A 13,405-nucleotide genomic window follows, 5' to 3' on the forward strand; every position below is an offset into this window, starting at 1 on the left:
TCTTTTTCCTTAATTTTTATCACCCTCTCCTTCCAATTTTTTTTCTCACAAAGCAAATGCGACCAAACTAGGCATAAATGTTCATTTTTAGATAAAAGTTAAATATTGTGATTAGTAACATGATTTTTATGGTAGATCTTTGATAGTCTAGTCTCAATTTTCACAATTTTGTTTAACTCTATAAGATTAAGAGGATCCAGATTAATTCCCTTTTGTTCATTTTTCTAAGACAGTTCTGCTTTCAAATAATGAGTTTTTGATTCATATTTTTCCACATCATACAACCCTTTTGGAGTGACTAAAATATTTACTGATAATTTATTTTCTTGGCAACCAATTTTTGTAGATAGAGGAAAATGTGCAGTTTTCTTGAAAATTTGATTTTGTGGTTTTGCCAAAGTCTGCATATAGAAAATTAACTTAAAATCTTTTATAGTTATTATCACTTTGTTAAACGGTGGCAGATTATGGTGTCAGTTTTCAAATAGTGAGACAGTTGAATAGAATGCCTCCATAAAGCTGCATGTGTTTTTTCAGTAAAAGTCAGTTGACTTGATGTATTTGGAAAAAACAACCAACTTTTAAAATACTCTTTTATTAATTTATTCTAGGTTTGCTAGGGATTTGATTTTTTATGCCAACCAAATACCAACAGTCAGTACACAGCTGAGTATCATAGCCAATGTCCATCAAGGTTCATCAGGAGATGGTGATGTATGTATATATTGAAGAAGGGTTGTTTGTTATGGATTTTAAGAGACAGGATTGCAAAATTTTTAGCTTTCTTTCAGATGATTTCTTGTAAAAAATCAAGTATTCATTGCTATTTTTTTAATGTTTTGGCTTTGATAAAATTTTGGTACAAAACTTGATTCTGTGGATTGGTTGAGTGGAAAAAAACACAAATTCAATTGCGACATTAAAGATTGAAATTAAAGTGATAGCTTAATAGGGTTTGTAATTCAGATATGTTTGAATAATCATTAAGTGTGAAAATGAGTGTCTAAATTTAGAATATTTGACCTGTTTACTCTATGCTACTGGAATTTAGTATACATATATACTAATGGTGATTTAAGGCTTGTTGTATGGTACAAGTAGTGCTCCCAGTTTATTACCTTGTTGTAACATCTGGAGTTTAAATTTTTAACTGTATGCTGTTGTGTTGCTGTCAAACTTTTTTTATCATATTTCATTCAAAAGCAGCTTGAAATATATGTTGATAATTGAACTTAATGTTATAGTAATAAAAAAACTAATATCATAAAATTTTATAGATTCCATCAGATGAGGAAGTGATTATTGTGTACAAGCAAAAGGTAGAAATGTGTGAAAATCTTCTTGTTTTTAAGGATTTTTTCTATTTTTGTGCAAGTCTAAATTTGCTTTAGATATCCTATTCAAATCTAAAGTTTTAGAATGTAAGTGGACAAAGCCAGAAAGTTTTGAATAAATGCTTTTGTCCTTTATTAGATGTGAGTTTTGCGACAGAGTTTAGAATTACAGTGCTAGATTATTACTGTCTATTTGATCACATTTTGAGATTTGCTGTATCACTGTTTGCAGTGCTTTTGTGCACCTATTTAGTATTTCTATATATAAAATGTAGATACACATTATGATTAACACTCTAATACCAATTAAATGTGCAGGTAAAATACAAACAGTACCCTAATGTTAACCTATAGATGTTTTTTTAGGGTATTTTGTGTAAATGTGATCCTGTCTCATTGACATTTAAGCTATGTCTTTTTTCATTTTTTTCAAGCTTATCTTGAGATTTCTAGTCCTGATTAATTGATTCATTCTCTCCTTCATGCAATATGGATTTTTGAAAGAAAGTACATAGACATAATAAGCATACAATGGGATTGGAAATAGTTCAACATCAAAACCAGATTCTAGAATTAATGATTGATATGATCATATTTTGAATAAGTGTTTATAATAGACATGATCCACTTTTGAATAAGTGCTAATGATTGACATGATTCACTTTTGAATATATGCTAATGATATACATGATCCGGTTTTGAATAAGTGTTAATGAAAGACATTGTCCACTTTTGAATAAATGTTAATGAAAAACATAATTCACTTTTAAATAAGTGTTAATGATAGACATGATTCACATTTTAATAAGTGTTAATGATAGATATGATCCAATTTTAGATAAATGTTAATGATAGACATAATCCACTTTTGAATAAGTGTTAATGATAGACATGATATTTTCTGTATAAGTGTTAATGATAGACATGATCCACTTTTGAATATATGCTAGTGATATATATGATCCGGTTTTGAATAAGTGTTAATGAAAGACATTGTCCACTTTTGAATAAATGTAAATAAAAAACATGATTCACTTTTGAATAAGTGTTAATGATAGACATGATCCACTTTTGAATAATTGTTAATGATTAACATGATGTTTTCTGTATAAGTGTTAATAATAGACATGATCCACTTTTGAAAATATGCTAGTGATATACATGATCCGGTTTTGAATAAGTGTTAATGATAGACATTGTCCAGTTTTGAATAATTGTCAATGAAAAACATGATTCACTTTTGAATAAGTGTTAATGATTGACATGATCCACCTTTGAATAAGTGCTAATAATAGACATGATCCACTTTTGAATAAGTGTAAAAAAAATAGACATGATGTTTTTTTTGTATAAGTGCTAATGATAGACATGATACCACTTTTGAATATATGCTAATGATATACATGATCCAGTTTTGAATAAGTGTTAATGATAGACATAATCCACTTTTGAATAAGTGTTAAAAATAGACATGATGCACTTTTGAATATATGCTAATGATATACATGATCCGGTTTTGAATAAGTGTTAATGATAGACATGATCCACTTTTGAATAATTGTTAATAATAGACATGATGCACTTTTGAATATATGCTAATGATATACATGATCCGGTTTTGAATAAGTGTTAATGATAGACATGATCCACTTTTGAATATATTCTTATGATAGACATGATCCACTTTTGAATATATGCTAATGATATACATAATCCACTTTTGAATAACTGCTAATAATAGACATGATCCACATTTGAATAAGTGTTAATAATAGACATGATGTTTTTTGTATAAGTGCTAATGATAGACATGATTCACTTTTGAATATGTGCTAATGATAGACATGATCCACCTTTGAATAAATGTTAATGATAGACATGATTCACTTTTGAATAAGAGTTAATGATAAGCAGGATGCTTTTTGAATACATGCTAATGATAGACATGATCCACTTTTGAATAAGTGTTAATTGATAGACATGATTTGCATTTAAATAAGTGTTAATGATAGATATGATCCAATTTTAGATAAATGTTAATGATTGACATAATCCACTTTTGAATAAGTGTTTATGATTGACATGAACCCCTTTTGAATAATACACATGATCCACTTTTGAATAAGTGTTAATGATAGACATGATGTTTTCTGTATTAGTGTTAATGATAGACATGATCCACTTTTGAAAATATGCTAATGATATACATGATCCGGTTTTGAATAAGTGTTAATGAAAGACATTGTCCACTTTTGAATAAATGTTAATGAAAAACATAATTCACTTTTAAATAAGTGTTAATGATAGACATGATTCACATTTTAATAAGTGTTAATGATAGATATGATCCAATTTTAGATAAATGTTAATGATAGACATAATCCACTTTTGAATAAGTGTTAATGATAGACATGATGTTTTCTGTATAAGTGTTAATGATAGACATGATCCACTTTTGAATATATGCTAGTGATATACATGATCCGGTTTTGAATAAGTGTTAATGATAGACATTGTCCAGTTTTGAATTATTGTTAATGAAAAACATGATTCACTTTTGAATAAGTGTTAATGATTGACATGATCCACCTTTGAATAAGTGCTAATAATAGACATGATCCACTTTTGAATAAGTGTAAAAAATATAGACATGATGTTTTTTGTATAAGTGCTAATGATAGACATGATACCAGTTCTGAATATATGCTAATGATATACATGATCCAGTTTTGAATAAGTGTTAATGATAGACATAATCCATTTTTTAATAAGTGTTAAAAATAGACATGATGCACTTTTGAATATATGCTAATGATATACATGATCCTGTTTTGAATAAGTGTTAATGATAGACATGATCCACTTTTGAATAATTGTTAATAATAGACATGATGCACTTTTGAATATATGCTAATGATATACATGATCCGGTTTTGATTAAGTGTTAATGATAGACATGATCCACTTTTGAATATATTCTAATGATAGACATGATCCACTTTTGAATATATGCTAATGATAGACATGATCCACTTTTGAATAAGTGTTAATGATACACATGATCCACTTTTGAATAACTGCTAATAATAGACATGATCCACTTTTGAATAAGTGTTAATAATAGACATTATGTTTTTTGTATAAGTGCTAATGATAGACATGATGCACTTTTGAATATATGATAATGAAATACATGATCTAGTTTTGAATAAGTGTTATTGATAGACATGATCCACTTTTGAATAAGTGTTAATAATAGACATGATGCACTTTTGAATATATGCTAATGATATACATGATCCGGTTTTGAATAAGTGTTAATGATTGACATGATCCACTTTTGAATATATGCTTATGATAGACATGATCCACTTTTGAATAAGTGCTAATGATAGACATGCTAGTGCGTTAATATCCATACATCTATATATCATACAAGCAGATACCTTTCAGAATTTTTTCATTAACTAGAAATTTTACTTTTTACAAATGTTAGGTACTTCTAATTAGGTATGTACACCGAGAATTTTGGTTTATAGATATTGCTATTGAGCATGCTGGTAAAAAAGCAAATATACATATTAGTTGCAAGCATAGTTTTGGTTTCATGCTTTCAAGTTGTGATTCATTGTCTGAATTTATGTCATTGTTAAAGTGTGAAAGGAGTTGGTTCACTAACTCATAATTTTGGCCCTAAAAATCAGAATTTTTTAAACTGCAATAATGTTGTGAAAGTTTGATATATATTTGGGATGGTGTTGCATTTAAGCTGAATATTCATTTTAAAAAATGTTAGGTTTGACTCCTTTCCATCATTGAATTTGAAGAAATTACATTTGTTGCTTTAGAAGTTGATCAAATCTCACAAATATGCAAATAATGTTATGGTATCTATCTACCATTTCAGAGCACTTGATTTCAACCCAGGCTTTAGTAACATTCATATTGCTTATCATGTGGACTTTTATATGTTTTTTCATTATGTATTCTTGTGTTTGCCCAATTTTGGAGCCTCAGAGGACGAGTGGTTTAAGAAGTCAAACTTCTGTATCACTAGCCTGTCAAAACTGAGGTGGTGAGTTGAGTTCGAATCCTGCATGTGCCAGGTGCACTAGACTCCAATCTTAATTGACTAGGATTGTTAGTTTTCCTACTGAAGGTCGTTGGTTCTCTCAAGGCACTCCGGCTTCCCCCACCAATAAAAACTGACAGCCACGAAATTAGCACAATAGTGCTAAAAGGGGTATTAAACACCAATCAATCAATCAATTTTCCCAATTTTAAGCTGCATCAAAATGCTTTAAAACAGAAAGACACATATTTTTGTTTAAGCAGTTTTATTTCTCAAAACATTGGTCTCATCCTTTAATAAAAGTTGTTTTTAAAGAATACAAATTACCAACAGACATTATTACGTCTAAACACATTTTTTTAGTATGTATAATGCGAACTAATTCAATCCTTAGATGTTCAATGTTCTTACAGTTTTTATAGGAGTAAAACTGTAACTTATGTTTTATGTTATGGACAAGTTAAAATTTCTCTCATAAAAATATAGTCCTAATTATTGAAACATAAGATTTTTCTTTCATTTTAGGTGACTAAAATTTTGACAGAGAATGCAGAAAATTTGATGAAGATAGTTTTGCAGACCATGAAAGCAGCAGAGGCTGTATGTGTAAAAGTATGTATGATGTAAACACTTAATGTATTAATGAATGGATAACTTAAAAGATGAAAGGTTAAGTGCTTTTAAAAATGGTTTAACCCTGCCACATGTTAGTGAACCTGTTCCAAGTCAGGAACCTCATCAGTGGTATTTGGAATTTACATTAACTGGTATCATGGATGTAGTTGCCTTTTCTTCTGTCACTAGACTTTTCTTGACTGCCACACAGAAATTGAATTAAAAACAATCAAATTCACTAAATTTTCTCTTTTGAGAAAAACAGCAATGTTTTGTTTTAATTTACTGGCATAGAAAATGAAAGACGAAGAGGATTTAGTTTTAAGAAACAAAGTGAAAACAATGTAGTCACTGGTATATATAAAAATATATATATACTTATATACCATAGACACATGTCTGTTTTTGTGTTGTTGGGTTGCTGTTTCATTGATGTATATTCCAAATCTCTTTTTGTCCATATCTGACAAAAAATGTTATGAAAACTTATTGTTTTCATGTATTCAAAAAGTGTTGTTGAAAAAAAAATGAGATATCAATCAAATTCCTTTACATGTGAGATCACATTACCATGATAGAAAATATTACCTCAAAGTGCCATTTAATGATTTGCCTATGATTAAATAAGTACAAACTGTTTAATCATTGATTTATTTGTATTATGCCTTTGATATAAGAAGATTTGAGCTGTAAAAGTTTTGAAACTTGTGTTACAACTGCATTATGTTTAACGTAAATCTGTATAATGTTTATTGAATAAAACATAAATGAAAGTACATATGAAAAAATCAATTAGCACAGTCACGTCATAGGAGGCAAATTATATCCTGAAATTTGTATAAAGATTGTCATATATTAAAAATCAGGTACAAAAGCAATATTATTAAAATACAATCTTAATTTGCTGCCACCAAACTTAATATTTTATTTTAATAAGATTGATACAAAAGACACCAGTAAACATAGAGAATTCAAGCAATTTAAAACTTTATGTTTTCTCATTTTAATAAGTGCACTTTAGTGTACTGGTTCAAGTTTTTAAATAGAAATGTTTACCTCACAAACTTTTTTATATAGACTTACAAGTTACTGTGGAATCATTATTATTCCTTGGATACTGTAAATTCAGAAATTATTGCATGCATTAATTATGGCGATTATTTAAGAATGGACATAAATGCGAGATTAGTTATTGCGATTTCTGGAAAATATGCATACAGATATATGTATCAGATATCAGAATGCAAGTTCTTATTATTGTGATACTCACCCAGTAGCATTATATGCAATAATAAAAACCTCGCAATAATTTCTGAAATTACAGGACCAATTTTCATTGATTTCATGGGTATACATGTAGTTGAAACATGGATTTGAATGTTCAAAGAAGAACAAATTTTCTATAAACTTGTATGAAAACTTTGGCAAAGCCATGAAGCCAGATATTTTCTAATATACATTTTTTCCTCAATCCACAAAAATTGGTATCCACAAAAATAAATGAAGCCACTGTAACTTCATACTAAGTCTTTTATTTTAGGGTTTAAAGGCTCCTGAGGATTCAAGTAACAGTGATGCCACCAGTGCCATTGTCCTAGCCACTCAGTGGCAGAGACGACTTATTCGACAGAGACAGAGAGAAATTGTTGATGCTGACAGAGACGGTCTTGGCTTACGCCGAATTGAAGAGCACAGGCCACCAAAATTAACACAAATATTTAAAACCGATTCTGTGTGATTATACAGTCTTATTTAATGCTGATATTTTAGATTTGATTCTATCCTTGCTGATTGGCTGCTACATGTATTTGTATTAACCTGAAAATGACCTGTCTTTAAAAATAAGTTTTTTAAACTGCAACAAAAGTTTCCTTTACCTTTAAAATAAACAAAAACTTTGTTGCTAAATAATTTTTCTGCTTCAGTTTCTAGAAATAAATTTTTAAGAGAGTTTGTCCTGGTAAATGATGTTAAACTTTCCAGACATTCAGAATAAATGAACTTTTTATTCTTTATATGACTTTTTAACAGTGTTAAAAATTACAGACTTCATGTAAAAAAGACAGTAATACATGCTTTTTATAAATAATAATGTGCATTTGGTGTGGCCATAATGAATAATGGTTGAGGATTTCAGCAAAAAGATGATTTTTAAAGAGATAGACCTTGAAAAATCAGGATCATTACAATTCTGTTACCTTTAAAAATTCTGCAACTTTTGTGCAGACTTTATTCTGAATATTATGTGAGCTACTTTACAGAAACATGAAAACTGAAGGATATGTAATAATTAATACATTTAGAAAATTGCAGCCCATTTTTTTCCGATTAGTCATACTTTTATTACGTGCCATATCTATAAGGCATTCATATAATGCTTTTGTAAAGACAATGGAACTTGATTCCTTTTGGATTATCTCCCATATATCAGAAAAATCTAAACTGAAAAATAACTCTTTATGCATACATTTATACAGCAGCTAGAATATTTCTTGCTGTCTTTATCTACCAAATATAGTAACAAAGGGATATTTCATGCAATGTTGATTTGTATCACTTTTCTGTATAATTTTGACTTGTCATTTATTTATAAGGATGGGTAGCTTTAACACTAATTGCTGATAATTAGGCATTTCCCAAAGTCATATTTATCATCTGTTTTAACGTTATTTTATGTAAAAATGCATTCTGCTGGCTTATTTTTTGCATTTAGTAGATCTGCTTTGATGTTATATGGGCTTCAATCATTGATAGTTGATGGTAGTACAATATACATGATATACATTAGTTTATTTAATTCATATTGTTATTTTTACAAGAACATTTTACCATATTGGTTGTAATATAAATGAGTATTTACTCAAAATATTTCCCAATTGTTTTATTTATTTTATTGTAGTCAGCCTTTGTTGTGAACATTTTTACACATGTACAAAGAGTTTACAATATTGTATAATGCATTTTATGATTTTATGTAACATTCAAATAATTGTGCAATATGCCGTGTATCTAAAGAGGCAGAGGACATTTTAGCAAAAAATTCATAACTGCTAGTGAACATTTTGAGTGCCAACATTACAGCTAGTTTTAGCTCCAAATTAATACATTCATTTATATTTTCAATAGCCCATTTTAGAGAAAATTTAACAACAATTCCTAAATTGGTGGGGTTTACCATGAAATTAAAATGTGGTTGAAGCAAATCAAAGAAAGGATAGTGCAATATGTGATGGATCGACAAAACATCAAAAGACCAAGAAATCCAACATGATAAAAAGAGAAGGACCAGTTCTTACTTTAATTATATGGTCAATATTTCAGAAAGAACATATTTAGATCCTATTATGTGCAATCACTGGAATACAAACATTAGAACATTTTTTGTCTCGGCTGCGATGAACAGGGATTACTATCCGGCGCTGGCAGCAGTGTAAATTATTTGTATAAAGCTTTAAATTCCAGAAGGTAGAAGAACTGGATGCTTTATACTTTGTATGCAGATACCTTATGTTACAAAGTTTCCGTCTGTCATATGTCCATTGTCCTTTACCTCATTTTCATGGTTCAGCAACTGCTTGAAAACAAATTAAGACTTTTTTGTCATGTAAATTTCTCACTTATAATGAGTGAGAGGATAACTATATTTGGTATATGGGTTCCTTGCAACGTCTTCATGTCCGTTAGACAGGGTTCACCTGACCTCGACCTCATTTCATGGATCACTGATCAAGGTTAAAGTCATGTGATAAGGTCCGTTTCTCAGATACTATAAGAAGTAGGTCATCTAAATGTGATTTAGGAAATCATTGTAAGGGGTACATGTCTGACTGGTAGGTTTCATCTGACCTTGACGTCATTTTCATGGTTCATTGGTCAAGTTTTTGTGTTTTGGTCTGATTTTCAAGTACTATAAGCAATAGGTCAACTATATTTGGTGTATGAAATGATTGTAAAGTGTACATGTCCGTTTGACAGGAATTATCTGACCATAACCTCATTGTCATAGATCTTTAAAAATGTTAAGTTTATTTGATTCTTGTAGTAAAACGTTTATCTTTAGGACTTTCAACATAAGATCAATGGTCAGTAAAGCAGGCAAGACACTTTTCAGCGTGTGCACTCTGTATTATTTATTGAGATAAGAAATAGATGACTTAGAAGACATCATTAATTTTATTATATAAAGTATTTAGACTACTTAAGTAGTGTTTATTGAATAAGACATTTTAATGTTGTGCTGTTTTGAAATTAATAACTTGTCATTCTACTATCAGATATTGTAAATCAAGAAAAACATGGAATGGTTTTCTTTCACTAAAATGGACTTTGACAGGTTTAGATTTTACTGAAATGATTAAAAATCTTGCACTAAAAAGGGTTTTACTTTGTGCTAGGTGGTTTTTTGGCTCAATTCTCCTACCAATTGACTAAAATGTCCTTTGACGATTGATCTAAACTTTAATGTTTGATCTATAGGTTGTCACATAGTTTGAAAGTGAAAATTAATCTTATATTCTTCATACTAATAAAAATAGATTTGATGGATATGTCAATGAGAAATCCACCAAACAAAACAAAAAACCAAAAATGATATTTATTTGAGAGTATTGTAAAGTTTTAGTGAAAACTACATCAAATATTAAAAAAGAGCAAAGAATTATTTTTTATATGCATTTTTACTTATAATTTTGTGGTATTTATGATTTTAATGAACAGTTGTGTTTTTCTTTAAAAAAAAAAGTTTATACAAAATATCGGTAAAGGAAATTTGTGTAATAAGATCTTATAAAAAAAAACAACTGATAATCATCTAGAATTTAGAATATGACAGTTGTTTTCCATTCGTTCTGTTGGTTGATATATTCAGGCATTTAATTTTGTCAGATTTTATGGACTTCCCCCATTTGAACTTAGTTAATACTTTTTTAATGTTGCTTGGAAATGCCAAAATGCATACATAGAGATAAATGTTTTTAAGAATTGATATTGTCACTTTTTGTTTAGATCAAAACTAATTACTGGTATATATTTAATATTTCTGAAGAAGATTACCAATACTATGAGCAGTATTACTCTGAATAAAGAGTATAACTATATAAAATATTTGACAGAATATATCTCATATTACAAGAAGGGTGTAGTTTAAACTGTTCTGCACTGAATTTCAAAATTGGCACTTCAGAGGAGAGCAATTGTTTTAAATTATTGACATCATTTGGTTTTAGTAATAAAAGAATGTTTTTCACATATTATTTCTTATATCTAGTTTACTAGTAACTAGTTTATACTGAGGATTCAATTATTTTCGGGAGTACCAATTTTTGTGGATTGATGAAACATTGTATTTTGTGGATATTTGATTTTGTGGTTTTGCAAAAGACATTAATACAAGCCTATAGAAAATTTGTACTTCGTTGAACTTTTAAATTTCTGGATCACCAATAGCTACAAAATCCACAAGAATTGATTTCCAAAAATAACAATGAATCCAGAGTTATATATTTTTGTGAGGAGGAATATTAAGCATTTTGTAGTAACCTTATTTTAACCTTGAATTAAATAATTTATTACTAATCATCATGCATATCATATTTCTGTTAATTTAGGTGCTAATCCAGTTGATTTATAATTGATATATAATTTTTTTTATTATTTACACGAAACTTGTTGCATTTAACTATATTTCCTATATATACATGTACTTTATTAATACAAGAATTTCACAAGTACAAATTAGTTTGAATTATTAAATATGAATAACAAAAAGATGGGGAGTATATACATTAATGAGAGAGAACAACCCAACAAGACAATAAAAACAGAAAGACTTCAAGAAGTAAAGAGGTCAACATATGGTCTTCAACTTGACCCTTTATCAAACAATAAATCATCCCATGTCAAGACAAGTTGCTATGGAAACAATGCTTTTTATAATTTCTATAGGCAATGTTTTTTAAACATATAAATCCTCAATTCAGAATGCTGAATATTTTCATTTTATGTATTCCACTGTGTTTGGTACAAATTTGAACTATGGAAATCTTGAAATTTCATGATTTTTTTAGGATTTCTTTATGACCTTTTTAACTGATTTCAAGGTACCCCTAATATTTTTTATTAGAATAAGATATATAATTTATCACAGCATTTTTTTTTTGCTCAATTTTGCCCATATTTTTGAATTTTATTGGAATAATGACATTTAAGAACACACAAAGAATTGATATTTTTCAATTTTGCCTGGTTTTCCCATAGAACCTCTTTTAAAAAATAACAGAAACTACAAAAAGATATGTTATTTACGTCTATTTCCTAAATAGGACAAAAACATTAAAACATAAAACAGGAAAACATTCTAGGCTCCTGTCATTTAATGTGTGCATAAGCATTTGGTGGGGTTTAAAAAAATTGAATCAGATGTCCCCCTTTTTTATCTGAATCATTGAAAGAAAAAAGATGTAGAGAATAAATTTAGATAAGAATAAGTTCATTAATATTCATAGAATCATTATGATAGATTTAGATAAGAATAAGTTCATTAATATTCATAGAATCATTATGACAGATTTAGATAAGAATAAGTTCATTAATATTCATAGAATCATTATAATAGATTTAGATAAGAATAAGTTCATTAATATTCATAGAATCTTTATAACATAGGACAAAACACTGTATTTGTTTTGATTTCTAAAAGATACCTAAACTGCCTTGATGGTCTAGTGGTAGTGTGCTTGTCACGAGTGCAAGGAGGTCATGGTTTTGAACCCTCGATTAGTCAAACCAAGACTTGAAAATAGGTATTTGTTGCTCACAGTAACCATATAACAACTATGCATCCTTACATACTCTTGATATATTGGCTGCAGTACTTCTGTTTGGATTTCATACAGCATAAGAAAGAACTTTAAAAAAACTAATTTTTACAATGCCCAAGACAGATTTTTTACAGAATTTTAATAAGGAAAGAAAAATTATCTAGAATTTAGTTGTGTTCAAATTCAGATGAAGAAGCAAAAGGCCTCTGTTATTATACCCCATGCAACAAAGATGTGTAGGGTATAATGTTTTTGACCTGTCTTGTCTATTCCTTAGTCCATCAGTCCTGTTCTTATCATTGCAACTCTTCTTCATTGAAACCACACTACAGAATTTCATGAAACTTTGTAAATAATAAGGACATACTATGTAGATGTGCATATCGACAGGAAATTATGATTTAATTTTTGTTTCTAGGAGTTATGCCTCTTTGAACTTAGAAATTTATTGCAACAGTTTGTCATTGCAACTCCTCTGAAACCACTCATGAATCTTTGTAGTTAATGGGATGACGGGCTGCACAGGCAGCAATATGATTGTACAAGGAGAAAGCCCAACCCAGGAG

General features: G+C 28.9%; 1 protein-coding gene across 2 annotated transcripts in view; it reads left to right on the forward strand.

Moving 5' to 3' along the window:
- LOC127735312 (uncharacterized) overlaps positions 1-10,773 on the forward strand; it is a 49,274-nt gene extending 38,501 nt beyond the window's left edge. Inside the window, exons 28-31 of one of the 2 annotated variants that reach the window (XM_052245456.1) lie at positions 612-714; positions 1,278-1,319; positions 5,932-6,018; positions 7,562-10,773. In XM_052245456.1, the coding sequence (XP_052101416.1) occupies positions 612-714; positions 1,278-1,319; positions 5,932-6,018; positions 7,562-7,759 (430 nt within the window). In that variant the 3' untranslated portion in view covers positions 7,760-10,773. The remainder of the gene's footprint in view (positions 1-611; positions 715-1,277; positions 1,320-5,931; positions 6,019-7,561) is intronic. The other variant, XM_052245457.1, reaches the window with a different exon arrangement.
- The last annotated feature ends 2,632 nt before the right edge of the window (positions 10,774-13,405 follow it).

This window comes from Mytilus californianus, unplaced genomic scaffold, assembly GCF_021869535.1.
Source record: "Mytilus californianus isolate M0D057914Y unplaced genomic scaffold, xbMytCali1.0.p SCAF_3, whole genome shotgun sequence".
In the NCBI taxonomy this organism is placed as follows: domain Eukaryota; kingdom Metazoa; phylum Mollusca; class Bivalvia; order Mytilida; family Mytilidae; genus Mytilus; species Mytilus californianus.